The sequence below is a fragment of the Tyto alba genome, unplaced genomic scaffold (assembly GCF_018691265.1).
Source record: "Tyto alba isolate M040663 unplaced genomic scaffold, T.alba_DEE_v4.0 Super-Scaffold_14, whole genome shotgun sequence".
Taxonomy (NCBI): domain Eukaryota; kingdom Metazoa; phylum Chordata; class Aves; order Strigiformes; family Tytonidae; genus Tyto; species Tyto alba.
This window is the reverse complement of record NW_024881276.1, coordinates 26959531-26978336: the sequence shown is the minus strand read 5'-3', so window position 1 is coordinate 26978336 and position 18806 is coordinate 26959531. Positions and strand designations below refer to the sequence as shown.

Below are 18806 nucleotides of genomic sequence, written 5' to 3'. Positions count from 1 at the left end.
TGAAGACATCTCAGGATACCTTGCTATCAAAGCAAGTGCTTTGTGTTTTTGTCCCTGCGAGTTAATGGTTTCCCACAGTATTTATTATATGGAACTCTCAAGTACTTTTGCTCATCAACTATTCTAGGCTATCTATCAACTGCATCTCAGTGTTTCCTATAAAATAAGAAAGTCTTACCTCAGAGCTCTGACCTCACTAGGCTAGACAGAAGTGCCCATTAATGTTGGTTGCTCTTATGTGCAGCAGCTGTCAAAACTTATAGTCTAAAATATTTAAAGGGAAAAAAAATGCCGATTTGATTGCACTGATAAAAATTGTTAATTTCTCCTACTTTCATTTCATTCTTAGCTCATTTAGATTTTTCAATGTTTTAGACATAGAACATTTAAAAAAATCACAACATCTGAGGTTGAACAAAATGCTTGCCTTTTTAAGAAATCTTTTTTCATTACTTGCAACATTTTAAGCATTTTCAAGTTTAACTATAATACTTCTATTTCTACTTTCAGCATCCTGACCCAGCTTTGTTCTTACAATTCATCTGGCGAGTGCCTGTCAGCAAGTCAGGTTCCAGGTACCTCAGCTTGTTCACCCACAATATACAGCTACCAGTTGCATGTCAGATTGTCATCTACAGGGCTTGCCTAGAATTACTAAAGAAACTCCTGCCTGAAGTTGAGGCAGAAACAAATTCCTCCTTTATGGGCCATACTCACTTGCCTCAGTTATCACACTCTCCAACACAGGAGAAACCAGCAATCTCATTCCGAGCTTCCTCCCCTCCACGTTGATGTAATAGAGCACTGCCCTTTAGCAGGGTAGCTTTATCCAGGAAAAAGCACCTGACGTTGTAATTAAACATGCAAACATCTTCAGGCATTGGGTTGGGACTGAATTAAAGTTTGCAAGACAAACTTCTAGGATTTTCCTAAATTTTGCCTACTTGACTTCCCAAACGCTTTAATACAGTTTTTGGCATCAAAACTGTAAAGTTACATGTTGTGAGGTTCTTCCTCCAAGGTTCCAGCAGCAGAGCAGTTTGCAGGGTTGAGCCTATGATATTTGCTGCCAGTATGAGAAGACTGGAGTCTAGGAAGATTTAAACTGTTTGCTAGAGCCATACATTAAGATGAGGAGACCTTCACCTAGAATGGGGAAGAGACGTGCATCATGCACCAGCATCACGGATGGGTTTTCTACCTCGTCTCTGCTGTGCAGTGGGAACACAGGGGCACATGAACAAGGTTCGGGGAGCACATTACTGGGCAGGAGGCAGGCGGTCACTGAAAGCAACCTTTGGGATGTGAGCTCCATCTACTGCTTTAGTGCCACAAAAGGCTTGGGCTCCAACAGGCACATTCGGGCTCACGCTTTTGTGCACTGTACCAGTGTTCCTGCTGGTGGCACACAGGAAGGAGAAATTGTACAGGAAGGAACTAGTACATCATGTCAAATCCAGAAGGCACATATAGGGATAGAAAAGTGCTCAGGAAAGAGAGCAGGGCATAATGCTGGATTTTCAAGAGACTGCAAGAATTTTACTACTGGAGAGTCACTGTACTGTGCGTGACCACAATAACCACATGCAAAATGAAAGCAGAATAGCAGGTATATCGCTGTTTTAGACATTCAAACACGGAGGTTTTGTAACAAATTCAAATAAACCTCAGATTTTGTGGCTTGGACATTACCTTCTAACTGCCTGTACAGTCCTGTACTCATATACCTGTGACCTGAACTGCACAGACACCAACATGTTACAGGTCAAAATCTAAGGAGCCTCATTAAAGAGCTTGTTAAGAATTGGGTCAGGCCCATCACCTTTGAGGAACATGAGAACAAGTCTGCCTACCAAATACGTTCTGCAGTGTGGTAAAGCAGATTAAACTTGAGAATTGGCCGAGTCCTTGTTTGGAAGACAGCATTCTTCAGAAGAAAACTCCATGTTATCTGAAAAAAAAAAAAAAAAAACCACAAACAAAAAAAAACCAACCAAAAACATGGGTAGCAAGTGGCTTTGATGATCTGAAAACTGGAAAAAACACTCTTCCAGTCTAATAGTTTATTTGGTTTCATTATTTGCATTTAGACCAGTACACCTTAATGAAACAAATCTCATTTCAGACATGCAAGCAAGAATGTGCTTCTTCCCCCAAGGCTTCTGAAGCCATCTGCCACACTTGACAAGTTTATACACTCCTGCAAGTATTACAGAAACCGGCAGCTGTTAGAAACAAAGAAAACCTTATTGCAGGCTCTTACTAGATACTGGAGAGCAGAGAAGGAGGAAAAAAAAATAAAAACAAAAAACAAAAAACCAAATGACTTCGCAATGTTCTGCTATGAAAAACTCTTCTGCCAATGCTCACATCTTACGAGATACTCAGGCCTCAGGCATCACTATTTCTGATGCTTCCAGAATTATTTAAGGGGGAGAATGAGAGCTACTTCATACACCAAATTACGTAAAAAGACATAAGGAATTTTAAATTGAAGTATCTCCTTTCACTGCCCTATAGTACTTAACGTGTACTGGAAAAGGTTGACGTTTCAGATTTATACAGCACAACCCAGCTGACACTGGCAAGGAGGAGTCTTACTCAGTACACGGTATGCACATGCCCTGGCCTATGTAGTGTCACACCAGAGAGAACTACTATTGCACAAAGCTTGACCTCATCTATGACGTGGATCACAGAAACATACCTGGATACACAGGGTGAAACCAGTAGCTCAGTAGTATCCAATGTAAGAAACACCACCATTCTACATTAACATTTCCAGCTATGGAGAGCTATCACACCCTTAAGCAAGAATAATCAGTCTTTGGAGCATTCTGGCAATGCACCAGTTTTCAGTCTTTATAATTGCATCTTCCGAGTTACTAGAGTGTTTTGTTTGCCTTTATTATTGAAGGTGTTTAAGAGTATTCTCATACCTCAGCATAAAACCAGGTAGTTAACTCCATGGGTGATAAAAGCAGCACTAGAAATATATTTACAGTTCCTGTAAGAGCCTGCATTTTTATTATTAAATATATTTCGTTAGGTACTTTATTACAAATCAAACATGTTCATTAAGCAAGAAAGAAAATGGTGCAATCAATGTGCAACTCTTTCAGAGCAAGAGAATTCTCACCTCCAATCACCCACACAAACAGATTTTAATTAAAATGCTGCACAGAAACGGGAAATGAAAAAAAAAAAAAAAAAAAGAAGGAACCATGTCCTGCACTCCATGCTTCAGTATGTTCCAAATACACTACCACTTCGAGCATTATAAATCAGTGTCTTAACTGACAGGCAACTTGATATCCACATCAAAAATATTCTACTACTGTTGCAAATGTGATGCAGTGTACAGTTAAAAATTTCCAAAACCAGAAGCTGTAGGGGGCCTGCTGAAGCCGGGGGTTACTTGCTTCAGTGGGTGCTGACTAAGCCAACCACTTTCAAACCTGGGGGGATGACGGTTCTGTCAAAGGAATACGCTGTTCAAGTATGTCCACTGGGCATCCAGTGCAAGTCAAAGTAAAACCTGGTAGAGAACTCTGAAGCTGTTACCCTTATGTTCTAAATACCTTTACCATACTTTACTTACTATATTTCGTATCAACACATATATAAAAAATGTGCACATGTACATATATATGTGTCATTCATACACAGACACAGACAAAATAATATACACGTATGTAAAAAGATGCAGATCATATTTTCTCCATCACAGTCAAATCTTTAAAGAGGATCGAATATTTGGAAAACATTTGTCTCAAAATAAAGTAAAAAATAGGTGTTCTCATTAGATACAGACATAATTCCTTAACTGCATTTCTGCTTTTACATGTAAAAGGTATACATTTAGATTAGACTATCCCTTCAGGAGGGGAAAAAGAAGCTGCTTTTCATATTCAGGCTATCTTTTCTAAAATCACTCCAGAAGAAAGTCTCCCAAGCCATGCAGAAGAAATATATGTGTTTGTAGTGATGAATGTGAAAGTAACAAAAATGAGGGCAGAAAATCTACTGGAATTTATTCCACTTCTAAGGAAACAACTACAATTCCAAAATGTCCTTTACAGAAGAAACTGGAGTTTACAAAAGTGCAGTCTGCGTCATAAATGTCCTCTTTAAATATAGATATTATTGTGAGTTTCATTAGTTGTCAGTAACTTCTTCAAAATCTTTGTGCTTTCAGATACATCCTGGGAAAAGGAAGAGATAAATCAGCATTAGAGACATTGCTGGTAACAAAACAAAACAACCTCACTGTCCTCTATTCCAATTTTTATTACTCTGAGTATCAGTTGATGAAAACTGTGAGTGAAACTCGGATCTTCTGAATGAAGGTATCCAGAGACCTGCTAAAGGCTCCAAATGAATTTGCAGTTCAACCACAGAATGAGATTTGTTAATCTGCATTCCTCCTCGCTTGTATAAAAGAGGAAGAGCCTGCATAGTTGCTGTTGTTTTCCATCAGTTTAAACACGTATGTACTAGCCTCTTAGACTTATTCAGCAGAATAGCATAAGCTGTAATGAAAACTAACTTGCAGTCCCCATATCTAAAGCTGAAATAAACACTTCAATACATTTACATGACAGAAGAGGTTCGTGTGTAAGTTCAACTGGCACAACTGAGAGTGTTTTGAACCACCTATACTCAATTATAAACATTTCAGACAAAGATTCACCTTAGTAGCTACAATGCTATGACTTCACAGGTGCTTGATTAGTGTAAAACTGTTAAGAATCATCTTTAGGAATTCAGCTTTTTAATTCAAGAAAAAAAGTTATAGGTCAAAATAAATTTCTTAAGAAGCTTTCACATAAGGCACAAACCAGGTAGATGCAGACCTAGAACAGAGCCATCCTCCATATGAATGTAAAAAAAAAATAATAGATAGTTAAAGGTTTTAATGTGGGACACCTCCAAAGGAAACTGCAGTTCAAACAATCACAAGAAATCACACCCTCATATACTAGTACCACTAGAATAGCTTGAAAAGTCAAAATGAGTTTTGAGAGACATACAGATTCATTATTTCTAAGCAACTTACAAACAGATGTTACAGCAGGTACTATACCAGAAATCATTGCTGTCTGTCATTAAAGTCTGTATTTTTCTGCCTTTTCAGGTAGAATCCTTATAGGGGCACATCAACAGCAGAATGCAGAGATGAAAGACAGACAAAAATAGATCAAACTTCCCAATAATTTTTAAATATAAAATTTTACCTTGACTAAACTCTTCAGGATTTTAGAAGAAAGCAGAGGCTTGAAGGCTTCAATTGTAACTGTGTCCAGTTTGATGATATCAGTGTAACACTGATACAGCACTGCAGGAACCTGCCATACTTGACAGTAACTCAAAACTAAATACAAGTCAAAAGAAAAATGTGTGTTACATTCAGCAGAGAAGTAATATCAGTTTTGTGTATAAAATCACACTTGTTCTGGCCAGAACTTCAAAAGCATTGAAGTTTATAAATTAACTACTGAGGTTCCTGACTGGGAGACCAGCCATCCTTCATTTCTCAGGTACAGAAAAAAACACTAAAAATTAGTAAAATGCAGTTGGCATTTCTTCCTGGCAAAAAATCTTAACTGGAAACTGTGTATTCTTGGTAAACAAAAATAGTATGAGCTTCTGTAAAAAAAAACAAAACAAAAACCAAACAAAAACAACCAAAAACCCCCAAACCCACCTCAAACAAACAAACAACCCCAGACAACTAAAAACCAACCAAACATAAAAACTCAAAACTAACAGCGAACAAGATAAACTTTTTCTAGAAAAATCATCCACTTTTAGCTCCTGCCTAATTTGGTACTGTCTAATAAAAATCTGGCATTTTATCACATTACATAATAAAACCGAGTCTAACTTTTACACAAGGTAGATCACTAGCACTGGCAAACCTACTTTACCCGTAATATCCAGGCAGGACTTTATAAGCTACAGTTTGGATGCGCAGATGAGCTCTTAATAGAACACACTTAGTTCATAAGTAAAATGCCCAAAAACTCCAATATACAATACGCTTTGTGAGGCTATACTGAAGAATTTTTTACTAATACTTAAGTCCCACACGTAAGGGGTAAAAGGATTTATGGGTGGTTTTGAAATTTTTCCCTATTTTACAAGGCAACGTGTAAGATGTCAAACTGTTAGGAATTAATTTTCAGAAAGCTGACTTGTAAGCCAGTTCACACAACTAAGTAAAAATTCAAATTGCAGTGGGATGTCCTTCAAAGTGAATTTTGTGTTGCCACCAGCAGACTTGTAAATAACTAGAATTGTGAAATACCAGCAGCAGGAAGATCTCTCACAATGTTAGGTTGTTCCAGCAGTGGGCAGCACACCTGCTCTTTGAATTCTTTTGTCTTCAAGGCTTTCAGAAATGGAGATGGAAGTGTTAAAGTGGATTCCTGAGTTTTATAATCAGCTACAGGACACGTTGACAGAATGGTGACTTGCAAGCCCTCCTTTCGTATACAGCCAAAAACCTGAAATAAAGATGTCAACACATAATCAAAATCTATTTTCTCACAATAACAACATAAACCCAGACAGGTTCATTTCCATTTCAGTGCTGAGGGCAGTTTAATACAGGTTTGCAAGTCTAACTAAAATTTAAATCACAAAGTTCAGGTAGAAATTTCATATGCATTGCTATTGGGATGGAGATGAAAAACCTGAAAGAACAACTAACATTTACCAAGTTTACTGATTTTCTTGAGATGCTTTAACTTTCCATCACTTTCTATTCACCTGCAAATATACTAATACTTACTATTCTTACTAATGCTGACTGTAGAACAAATGAGGACTCCAAATAAAACCAGTCTGCTTATGACAGAAAGGCAGCTTAGTAAGCTGTGAGACATCTGAAATTGAAATCGTGCTCCCTAGATGCTCTACAGTACTTAGAGTCTTAAATAATTTAATTTCATTATGTTCAAATTGAATTAAGAAAGAGAACCTTCATTTTTCCACACTCTTCCTCAAATTCAAAGAAGAGTTTCAAAAACATTGTACAAAACATATTTTGGAGCCATTTCATGCCATGCCATCACAAAACACCAGCATGCTGCACAGTGTTCCACTATTTTTAAAGAACACATGTCAAAATGAGCAGAAGCACGATAAACCTGCACCTTCCCTTTACACTGCCCTCTTCAGATATATGGTCAATAAGGAAATAGGGAATTTGATAGACATTACAGAAACTCGCCTGTTTCTGTATACGGTACCAATCACAGAAGGGAAGCTGACTGTTCCCTCACAGGAGTGTGTTATCACTGTAATACAAAACTGATATAACTTTTCAGAAGCACACATATTTTCAATTTAATCTGCTGGAAACACTGGCTGGCATGCATTATTGCAAAACTTTAATCTGTATGTTCTCATTTTGTCAGTGATCACTTACTGAGGAAACACATACAGAAGTACAAATCTGATTCCTGGAGACTGTGAAGATGGTCAGTGAATCAGAATTTACAACACATACAGATCAGGTCTGTAACTCACACAACAAGCAAAAGATTACCAGCACAATGTTTTTTGCTGTGTATTTAAAAATGCCAATAACCATGAAGTCTAAAAATACTCAAGAACATCGACTTGGTAAAACTGTACACTCCTACTGTTCGTGAACACCCACGTTTGAAATAACACATGTGCAAACAGCTGGAAAACTGCAAATGGGGAAGACAGTAAAACCACAATCATCTTTCTTTGTGATCCCAGTTGAAACGAAGTACAAGAATGCATGGAACACAACAAAACCAGAATGTTTTAGGTCTCAGGGCTTCTAAACTTCAAAGTGAAACAGTACCCCCCACCAAAGCAAATGCATCTCAACAAGCCAAGGAACCACAAAAGGCTAATTTTCCACCAACTTGGATCTGAAAACCCTGTATCGTTCAGTGCAGCCACCACAATTTTCCATCTCCTTTGCCTTCCTATAATCTCTCTGGCTCTCTCACACCGAGATGCTCGTATGGTTCCCCCTCGCAACGGAATAACCCTTCTCATGCGCTGGCTGGGCCAGCTGGCAGGTTACACTGAGCAGGTATCGCTCAGCTCAGGCTGAGGACTTGCTCTCAGTGGACACACGGCTTTTCATCTCACTCTTTGTAGCTCTAGCCATGGTCTTACACAATTCCAGCGTAACAGAATAGCTTTAGAATCTCTGCTTGCTCATCGTATCAGCAGAGGTGTAAAGGAAGGTAGGCTAGCAGACAGACAGCAAGACAAAATAAGCCATACTTCCTTGAGGCTAAGCAGTGACCCATATCCATAAAGAAAATCAACAGCCAGAATATTCCCCTCGTGGCTTTATCTTATTAAAATTAACATGATGGTATTTGGAGGGACCTGAATGACCCAGCAGCATTCGTGCACCCGAATGATGCTGGGATAAGGCACTTAGCATACTAAGTCTATGAACAAATGGGACAGATGCTGCATTGGAGACACCTCCCTTCAGAGCCCCCTGTGAAAGGAAAAGAACACACCCATTAGTAAAAATACCATCCACCATCAGTTTCACAACAGGCTTGTCTGGTGATCCTCTGGCAGCCGTACAAACGCAGTTATGTTGGTTTTTTTTAAGGAAGGATTCTCCCAGAGCTGGAAGGCAGCTGAAATAAGCCATAGAAAAATTAAACCGAACAGGAAAAGTTTGGAATGTAGCTAAGGGCAACAATATTAAAACTGACCAAAAGAAGTAACTGCACAAAGTTGGTGAGTTACAGCAGATACAACTGGCAGCATCTACAACAAAGGAATTTCACAGAATCTGTAGATAGTAAATCTGTCCTATGTTGATTATTTAAGAAAAGAAAGCCACAAGGAAAGCAGTTATTTACAATGCTGTCATGTTTAGAATATCAGAGATTAACAGGCACTTGCATTAAGTTGAAGATTCCCACCCCTAAAATTTCATTGCTCAATTTGTTGTCCTGCCAGTTTTACCTTTTCAAGCCATTGGAACTGTTGGTCCTCAGCAACATAGCAACTACACTGGCACAACAAAACCTTAAAAAAAAAAAAAAAAAAAAGTAGTTGCACAAGCAAGTGGTTTAAAGAACACAACAACAACTCATAATCATGTGTAAAGATAATGTGACCGCAACCAACAACTTGTTCAGTTTTCTTGTGCTTCTTCAACTTGATTTCAACAAGAATTTTTCACACACAACAAGAATTTTTTTATGCACAACTCATGTGAAGCAATCAGGCTGTCACACATCATCTTGATACTGAACTTCACATGCCAGAACTTTAAATAGTTTTGGCAAGCATAATGACTCTTCAGATTTTTTTTGCAAGATTAATCCAGAATACCGCAGCCTTAATGCTTTGTTTGCCCTGGGCATGGTAGGGGGTAGATGAAGGTTGCTCTCTTTTTCAGAATTCTAAAACACAGAGGAATTCATATGCCTATAAGTCACTTACTGTCGGATCTGATATTGATCGGTAAAACAAACAGAAGGAATCTGTTGGGAGGACATTTGTTGTGTTGGATGTTCGACACCACTCATTCCACAACTTCACAACTCCAACTACTTCCCAACATACAGAATCCAGAATAAAGGAAGACAGGAAAGCTGCAAAAACCAATAAACACTGTCAATTTACAAAGAATAAAAATCTCTGTTCTACAAATAAATACCTGAAGTAGATTATTTCTTTGCAATCTCAAGTAAAAAAAAAAAAATGTAGTAACTTATTTTTTATCAACATACATTTATTGACCAAATTCAGTAAAGATCAAGAATATAAGTAACCTCACCATATTGAGACTTAAAAGATCAAGAGCAGTTCTACATACAGAGATGCCCAACATCAAAAACATGTATTCTTAAGAATTATATCACCACAGTCAACTTTGATTCCTTCTGTATACACTAAGGATGTAAATATTAAGTCTCTAATACTTCTTGACATAGCAGATACAACATGTTTCTCTCACTGAGCCAGCAAGGCAGAGCTATTACACAGGCTCTAGGAAGCAGAGACATGAGTATGCATGTCTTATCCTACATCAAATGTTCATAAGTCAAGTCCCTGTCAAAAGTTACTATTAAACAGAAGACAGATCTAGCTATTTTTCAAGGAAAAACCCGAACAAGTTAAAAACAAGTTAGCAAAGTGAACTTAGGTATCACCTAAACACCATCTAGATGTGGCCTAAATGTAAGGAAGACTTAAAACTTCTTTACATCCACAGGGAAACAGTTATTAAAAAACTAAAGACCTTGGTATATGCGCGAGGAGAGGGTGTTCCAAGACTCCAGGCCTAATGGATAAATACTCACCTCAAAAGAGGGGCATTATGAACAAGTGGGGGGGATTAGAATGTGAAAAAGGGACTAGTTGATCTAGTAAAAAAAATAAATGTATCAGCTCATTAAAAAAATAAAGAAATTACTTCTTATTGATCCAGAATTTTACATCTCTGACAGATCCCTATTTCAAAATGCTAGACTGCAGCGAGCAACGCGCTACTATTAGAAGGAAACTTCTGCCAACTGACAGTCCAGCAGAAGCTACCAAGCAGAAGTCAGATAAGGGAAAAGGAGGGTCGTCCCGACTAAAATCCAACACCAAAACATACTTTGCTTTTGCCCTTCAACTGAAAATCCATTGCACCATGATCTGACAGGAGCAATAAGCAGCTGTAACAGAAGCTGTGTTTCACGTGTACAGACTAACTGCTTTTCTCTGGACAGCTCAGCTGTCTCTGGGTTAAAACTCCGCTCCTTACACGCACACCCGGCCACCCTTAAGGGCCATTCTTGTACCGGAGACCAACGCTAGAACAGCAAAGGGAGCGTGCTGCCACACTCGCACCCGACTCCTTCCCACGCGAACAGCAGAAGAGCAGCAGCATCTCGGTGTGTCTCCGCCGCCGGCACCACCCACCTGCGGCGTTGTGTCCCACCGCCACTATCAGCCTAGAGCACACGAACGGCCCCTCGGCAGAGCCCTCCGTGGGCGCGCCCGGCTTCAGGGTCCAGAGGACGTCGACCTCCCTGGAAAAAGACGCGGAGGGACGTGGAGCAGCTCTCCCCCGGCCCCGGCCGCCCCCGCGGATCGGTCGCGGGGGGACGGAGGCCGCCCCACGGCGGCGAGGAGCGCGGCCGGGGTGCCGCGTGGGGCCGAGCCCGCCCCCGCCGCGCCGCTACCTTTTCTTCTCCAGCTCCCTGCGGATCTCCCGGTCCTCGGGGCTCTCCTCGCGGGCCTCCTCCTCGTCGTCCACGCCGGCGCGGGACGGCGCCACCACCACCTCCCCGAAGAAGGTCGCCATGGCCGCCGCTCAGCGCGCCTGCGCCACGGGAAGACGCTTCGCCGCCGGCACCACCGAGTTCGCCTCCGCTTGGCGACGCTCTGGCAGAGCCGCAGACCATAGTGCGGGTCCGCCGGAGGCCTCCGGAGCGGCCGCCGGGCCCCCGCCGCCGGCACCGCCCCGGCCTCGGCCCGGCCCCGGGCGGTGCCGCCGCGGCCCCCCAGGGCGGGCAGGGGCGCGGCGACCGTCCGGTTTTTCCGCCCGCCTGAAAAGGGAGCGGGCGCGGGGGACCAGCGCGCCCGTCACACGTACCGGCCCTCGGCCAGGGAGGGCACGGGGACCTCACGGGCTTTGGTGTAGCTTGACTTCGGGTCCGCTTGTACGCCTACTGCGTGAAAGTCTTTAAATACTGGAAGAAACTGATTCCCCCACGCTCCACGTTTCGTACTTTTCCTCCCTTGGCGCTGCCGGTCAGCCTCGTCGCTGCCGCAGATTCGGGTCCTGCTTTAAAACAAACACCGGCACCGGCCCCCTCCTCCCCACAAACGCACCGCATTAAGCTGCTTGTAAGTAAAGACAGTACTGTTACAGGTCTACTACATCACTTTACTTCCCTGAGTACAGCCAGAGCAAATAAAGGATGCTGACTGATCAAGACTTCCAGATGGAAGAACTGCTCTCTGCAAGGCTTGGAAGAGCCAGTTCTGTTAAGAGTAAGTGTGCTCACTTAAATAAATAAACAAAACCCAAAATTCAAACTCTTAAAAAGCTGAAAGAGTGAAAGCCCCTTTCGAGTTTAATCATTTTCCCTCCTACTGGCTCTCCGGGACCTGTCTGTATGTATAAAATTAGGAAATACAAAGTAGGATGTGCTTTGCTTAGAAAATAAAGCTTTACAGTCCCTAGGACAGTAATTCCCTCTCAGATACATAAATGCAGAGGCTGGAACCTCCTGCCAGGTTTCAGGGATCACCATGAACATGTAGCACACGTGCGGTACAACAGAGAACACAGCACCTGAAAAAGGGCGAGAAAGAAAACCACCTTTTTAAAATTTAAGCCTGAATTAGAAACACAAAACTTACCAGCCCAATTTTAGCCGTTTAAATTTAAGATTAATAAAAACTCTGACGTTCACCGAAGAGCCATTGTACCAGTATTTATTCCTATACTGGAGGTTATACTCCACAGAACATTGATCATAAGCGGCTGCTGAACAATGCATTCAGTTTACGGATAATATAAAAATACCAGTTGATTTACTCTCTTTTAACAAAATTGCCCCTAGAAGGTAAGACACACAAAGCCACCTCAAACTTTCATCGCTAAACACAACCGCGTTCATATTTTAGAAACCAACTTAAATTCAGATGAACATGTATCTTGAATTTACACAATTCTTCTGTGTCATATTAAAGACTATGCTCTAAAGAAAATTCCCGGGGCAAGAATGACATAAAGGAGGTTATTTCTGGACTTTGTATAGAAGTCTTAAGGGAGGGGGAGGAGGGGAGAGGAAGTATTTCTCTGTACCGAGATAACATTTTAGACACCAAAATGATGTGATGGTAAATACACCTTTTGGCACATGATGTCAGCGACACTGCTGGAGAAGTGGTCCTCACCAACCGCTGGTGAGCAGCATGTGGGTGGGACTCCCTTTCCCATTACTCCACTTCTATTTGTACAAGCAGTTCTGCCATTAATGACTGATTTTGCAGCTGCACTACCTTTATTTGGGTTTTGTTTGTTCGTTTTTTTCCCCAAACCCCTTCCGGATGCTACTACCAGCCCAATCTGCTGGAAAACTAATTCACAAACCTGTTATTTCAGTTCAAGTGAGCTGGGTTAGGATAAATCTAATATTCTAACACACCTCTACCAATGAGATTAGGAATCACTAAAGTCTTACTGAGTGTGGGAAAGGGAACCAGCAGAGCAGAGGGAGGAAACCTACAGCGGAGAGGGGGAAAGGAGCGGAGATCACCAAGTACCTGGTGTTGGACTGAAGGCAGCGACCGTGGGGCTTCTGCCAGCACAGCTCCAGGGAAAAAGCAAGGTAAGAGTTTAGAGGTGCTATGCATTCCCGTAGTCGATACATGGCCAACCAGGAATTTACACATTTTCCTGGAGAAATTTTCTCCTATCTTCTCTGCAAGAATTGTTTCCTACTAATAATAACAGCCACCTCAAACATTTTGGAAATAGGAGTGGTACTGCAATAATTGGAAACTGAGAAGGTTTAATCAATGAGAAGTCTAACATTAAAGTACTTAAAAGTTTAAATATGGAAGAACCACAGACATGTAGCAAAAAGGTCTGGAATGTAAGAATCCTGCACCTCAAGCTTTTCAGACATAAAGAAAACAGAACAAGTGTTTTGTTTGTTTTTCTATTTTATAAAGAAAACACACAAAAACCCTTAGGCCCAAGAGTTCACCTGCATTTCATATTCTTAAGTTTACAGTATAGAAGTCACATTAATGATGATAGTACTACCTGTCAGCATAAACCCTCTCTTTACCAGCACCAATATGCCTTCTTAATTGGCAAATACGCTTTTTCACTGGTAACTGGTTCTAATTGCATGTTATCAGTAATGGAAGTACAGAACATTTCACATCTGTACTAATGCAAGTTGTGAAGTTATTAGCGTACTGACCGCTCATTACTTTTTTGATGCAATGCTAGCATCTGCCAGATTTTTATAGTGTATAGTATTTATAAGCCTGTTACTATTGTATATGATTTCATACAGCATTAGAGATGTTTGAAATCTGTTCTTGAATGTTGTATGACCTAGGTAGTATTCCATTGCAGCACCCATAACAATAATACTCAACATACTGCTATTAACCTGTTGCGCAGTGTTTTAACATTTTAACTCTTGTTATATGTAATAAAATACCAGTAAAGACAAAAAATTGCCCCTATAATGAGGCACATTTTGGCATCTGTGCTAAATGCTGCTACATGGGCAGGCAAGTGCAAGTCAAAATATGAAAAGGAGAAAGTCATCATCTAATCACATTCATAACTTTTTCATAGAAAAATATAAATATATTCCCTGAAATGTAGGACAAAGAAGAGCCAGCATCCATCATGAGTTCTAGTGCTATTACCATAAAAAAAAAAAGTGGGCTGGCTTTTCCTTTTAAGGTTACGTTTCGCAATCTGCATCATCTAAACTTCTGTCATCATCGTCGTCATCACAATCATCGTATCTCACAGTCCGTCTACCGCCGTTCCGAGTTCTTATCTTAGAACGCCGATTAGCTCTTCTGTATTTGGTGTAATCCAAATCTTCAGAGTCATTTTCTTGGTTAGGTTTCCAACGTTTCCTTCGCTGGGGTCTTCTGGAAGGCTTAGGTGGGCTGGAATTGGGAATATCTTTTCTAACAATTTCTGATTTCCTTTTCCTCTTTCTTGTTTCTGTGGCATCACTATAGATACTGTTATCAGTTCCAGAGTCTGAATCAGAGGAACAATTGAAACTGGCTTTTGAACTTCCTGCAGTCCCAGGTGCTTCCACAGTCTCCGATACTGAGCTTTTTTCATCTTTCCTCCCTCCTGTTTCAGATTCTGCTGTTTCTTTGAAGTCATCCAATAGCTTTGATCTTCTGAAAGAGGCTCTAGATTTTTTATTTGATCCTTCTCTGATATTTTTAGTTTCGTGTTTAGCTAAGTCAGAATCTACCTCCTCTTCAGAGTTGCTCATATGATGGTTGTAGGCTGAAGTTGATGGACTAGAACTTCCCCAGTTTCTCCCGTTTTCCATCTTGTGGTTTGCGGAATTTTCCTCTGAAGAGTCGTACTTGAGATTTTTAAGAGCTACAGCACAGACTGTTTTCTGTGCCTGCTTGTAGTCATCATCATTCTGCTTTTGAGTCACTTTTATCTCTGCCTCAGATTCTGTTTTTTCATTCTCAGACTCACTAATGTATTTTCTTTTAGGAGCAGATGTTTCAGGACAAGCAAGTTTTTTCCTGCCAGAAAGCTGTTCTTTCTCATTTTCAGACTTCAAGCAAGCATCCATCTCTGAGTTGCCAATCAGTCTCTTCCTGGATGCTGCAGACACATTGCCATGAAGCTGCCTTCTGTTCTTTTTCACTGTGTAAACACTTTCTGAGCTTGATAATTCTTCCTTTGTATCGCTCATTATCTTAATCTTATTAGCTGCCAAAGTAGCACATCTGCGTGGATTTTTCTTCTCAGTCACATTAGACAGCTTTATATGCTTCTTGTAGTTAATGATACACGTCCTGTTCCTGAGCACTTTTGCACTTTGTCCAGTCTCCTCAGATGTTGATTCTACAAAATAAAGATCAAGAAGTTTTTAATAACTTACAGTCCTGGAATAATTAGTTTATTAAGCACAAACACTACCACCTTTAATAAAACATAGAAAAGCAATTTTTTTAATTTCAGCTGTTACATGCAATTTACCTTAAGCCTTTACTAAAAATACAGTCAGCTGGTCCCAGGCACGCTTTTAACTCTCACGATTACTCTTTTGCATTGAGATAATGAAAGGGTTTGAGAGTAACATTCTTTAGCATCACTACAGTAATTAGCTTAGCAATTACAAGTTACCCAAACAAATGCTTTTGTATTACTAATGCGTCTATCATTAGAACCTATAATTTTCTTAACAGAATGAACTTTCAAAATGAATTATTACAATTTTTAGACTTTTTTATTCTAAAAAAAGAGATTATAATATTTTATGTAGACACAAGCTCTGGATGGATTTCACAATTTTATAAATGTTTCACATATGTAGACAACATTTAAACCATTCAGTTCCTTAGCAACTTAAACAGTAAGACTCCTAACAGTGAATCTTCCATCCAGTATTTTTACTTTTAATACAGCACTTCTTGCTTCTTATGTTGGGTTTTAAGACAAATGTTTAATTGGTAAATAATGTGAATGAAGCTATGAAGATCAGTAGTTTAAACTTTTACCTTCTAAATAGAATTACTCATAGGTATCAATAAAAATTAAAAGCAGAGGTTATTGAAATAAGTTTGCATAGACTTGTTAAAAAAACAACACAGTTTTGCTATTTTAACAGAAACGTGCTTTGCAAAGTTAGTTTTCCCAAGACTGTTGTCCATCTCATGTTTCTTTGTAGCTATTACTGATTTTATGAGCAAAATGGATAAACGTGCTCCATTAAAGCCTCTACGCTGCATTAGCCTATTATCTCCTGAAAACAGTCCATGTTTTTCTAGATTAAACTCATTACTTTTGATGGTTCTCTACCTGTACTCAGCAAACCAAGGGAAAAATCATGGTAGCTGCTGTATACTTGCAGAACACTAGGCAACTAAGTATTTTTTCAAGTAGAAGTTTAGGGAAACAAGAGGAATTCATAGCGGGCATGCTCTCTCATCTTCCTTCACAGAGGGATGGAAACAAATTTGTCTGGCTAACTTTGTTTCAACTGTCTCAACTGCTAGTGGCTGAATCCCCTCTGAGAATGACAGCCACCCACACACGGGGATACCAGCCTGAGACCTAAAACCAAGTAAGGTTCAGTTCCTTGCTCCTTCTGGGCATCTTAACCAGAAGTATTAACATTGCAAGTCATTTGAATGCTTTTGTTCCCCAATTCCTCACCTAAGACAGCGCAACGTCTTCCCTAAATTCCAACAAGAATAAACACAATGGAGATGTATTATAGTAAGTAAAAAAAAAAAAAAAAAAAGTTACAGGACACAAATTCAAATGTCCATCTTGAGAACCAATATTAAAAATCTCTTCAGATACCGAATCTGGTCATTATTTCAAAGTAAGTCCTTTTACGTACTGAAGTAAATTCCTGGTTTGATGGTTCCAAAGGATACTTAATTTACTGTCTTCTCTAACAGTTTCCAGAAATTAGACATGGACATTACTACTGTTACTATTTGTACTGTGTGATTTTATGGCAATAACATAATACATTCCTGCTGAATACCACATAATGTTGTGTAAAAGGTGAACTAATTCACAGATTAGAAAAATGAGGAGCTAAAGCTTCAATTACACACTGTCTTCCAATACTATCAAGTAGATGCACACCCGACATACAGCTTCTGCTCAAGGCAGGTAAACCTGAACAGGCAGGAGCACAGAGCTCTAACATAGTAAATTGCACTTGAAGCAGGAAAATACTATAAGTAAATGGAATGATACATCATAACATACTAGAGGTGGCAAACAACAGCACACAAGTTACTGGTACAAAGAGGCATTCTGACCAGTTAGTAAGTGTGGGAATGTATAACCCAACCCTAGGATTAAGATTCCCCTACATCTGCTTTGAGCTACACTCACTTCCTGGAGGAGCAGTTTGGAAAGGTGGAAAAGACTGCCCGACCTTAATGCTGAGTGCTAACTTAATCTTCTTTTGAATAAATAAATCCTTATAACTCAATAGCATCACCTGGAACTATTCCACGAAAGGCAGCCAAAAAAAAAAAAAAGCAAACCCCAAAAGAATGCACACAATGATTTTAGCCAGTTTTTCATAGAGGCAGGTGCTTAGGTGTTTACAGATGTTACAAGTAAATATATATATATATATATATATATATATATATATATGTTTTGAGGAAAAAAGCCTTTATGGTAATAGATTATGCACATTTTCAAAGTTTCGGCAGCTAATTCAGAAGACGGAATGCAAGACTAAAGAATAAAGGAGTCCAGCCTTTCTGTAACACACTACCAAATTATTAAATCTATACTTTGTATACAGTATCTTAAATTGGGAGCAAATTTATATAAAGCTCATCTTTTTATTAAAGCTTAATGAAATTACACAATGAACATCCTGAATTAAATGCTGCAAAAGTACAAACAGATTGCACAGACAGGAAGAGAGAGGATTAAACTTCACTACCCACAAAAACTGAGAGAGCATTTACAAGAAAGGCACCAAGGCCTTGTCCATCAAGTTTACCATTGTGACAAGCTATCCTGGAGTTCATGCCACTGAACTCTAAACCTGGAAGTCCAGGCTGAAATACTGGGTAGGATTATCCAGCCAGCTAATCTGCAGGGTGTGCTACACTCCACAAACTATTTCCCAACTATTGACCAGTTACACAATTTATGTGGAAACTTGGCTTTAGTTTTTTTTTAATATACACAAAAACATGCTATATACTGTATATTATATATTTGAGCAAGAATAATATACATTACAGTACTATATATATTACATTTTAGGTATTATATTTCGTATGTAGTGTGTATATATTATATATATTTAAAAAATAACCAAAGGAAAATGTTCACATAAATTTCTTAGCTGATTAATTGCTTAGTGTATATATATATAGTTATATAGCATTGAATATATACACTACATATAGTACTTGAAAATAGGTATTATAAATACATATGTGCCTATATGGATGTATCTAAATAAAGCATGCACATACTCCAGCAGTACCTAACAATAACTTTTAGAAGTACAAACATTTTAGTTTATTATTTACAGTTAGAAGCC

The 18806-nt window shown here is 39.5% G+C and overlaps 2 protein-coding genes across 4 annotated transcripts in view; both read right to left on the bottom strand.

Annotated features, from left to right (window-relative positions):
- Positions 1-2048: 2048 nt before the first annotated feature.
- On the bottom strand, positions 2049-11433 carry PSMG1 (proteasome assembly chaperone 1). 2 transcript variants are annotated; one of them, XM_042788912.1, is made up of 7 exons: positions 11202-11429; positions 10939-11048; positions 9469-9620; positions 8986-9048; positions 6311-6509; positions 5238-5374; positions 2049-4205 (listed from the first exon to the last, which is right to left on the bottom strand). In XM_042788912.1, the coding sequence occupies exons 1-7, from the start codon at positions 11321-11323 to the stop codon at positions 4131-4133; spliced, it is 858 nt and encodes a 285-aa protein (XP_042644846.1). In that variant the 5' UTR covers positions 11324-11429; the 3' UTR covers positions 2049-4130. The 2 variants fall into 2 exon arrangements, with proteins under 2 accessions (XP_042644846.1, XP_042644847.1); XM_042788913.1 differs by lacking the exon at positions 8986-9048 and having other exon boundaries at positions 11202-11433.
- Positions 11434-12446: 1013 nt separating this feature from the next.
- BRWD1 (bromodomain and WD repeat domain containing 1) overlaps positions 12447-18806 on the bottom strand; it is a 61073-nt gene continuing 54713 nt past the window's right edge. For both annotated transcript variants that reach the window (XM_033011301.2, XM_033011302.2), the window contains one exon: positions 12447-15613. In XM_033011301.2, the coding sequence (XP_032867192.2) occupies positions 14463-15613 (1151 nt within the window). In that variant the 3' untranslated portion in view covers positions 12447-14462. The remainder of the gene's footprint in view (positions 15614-18806) is intronic.

Coding starts and splice junctions, on each gene's coding strand:
- PSMG1 (XM_042788912.1), bottom strand. CDS start 11,323: ATGGCGACCTTCTTCGGGGAGGTGGTGGTGGCGCCGTCCCGCGCCGGC. Junction 6,510..8,985: donor AGTTCCAATGGCTTGAAAAG/GTAAAACTGGCA, acceptor TCTTTATTTCAG/GTTTTTGGCTGTATACGAAA. Junction 4,206..5,237: donor TCCTGAAGAGTTTAGTCAAG/GTAAAATTTTAT, acceptor TCCTTTTCCCAG/GATGTATCTGAAAGCACAAA.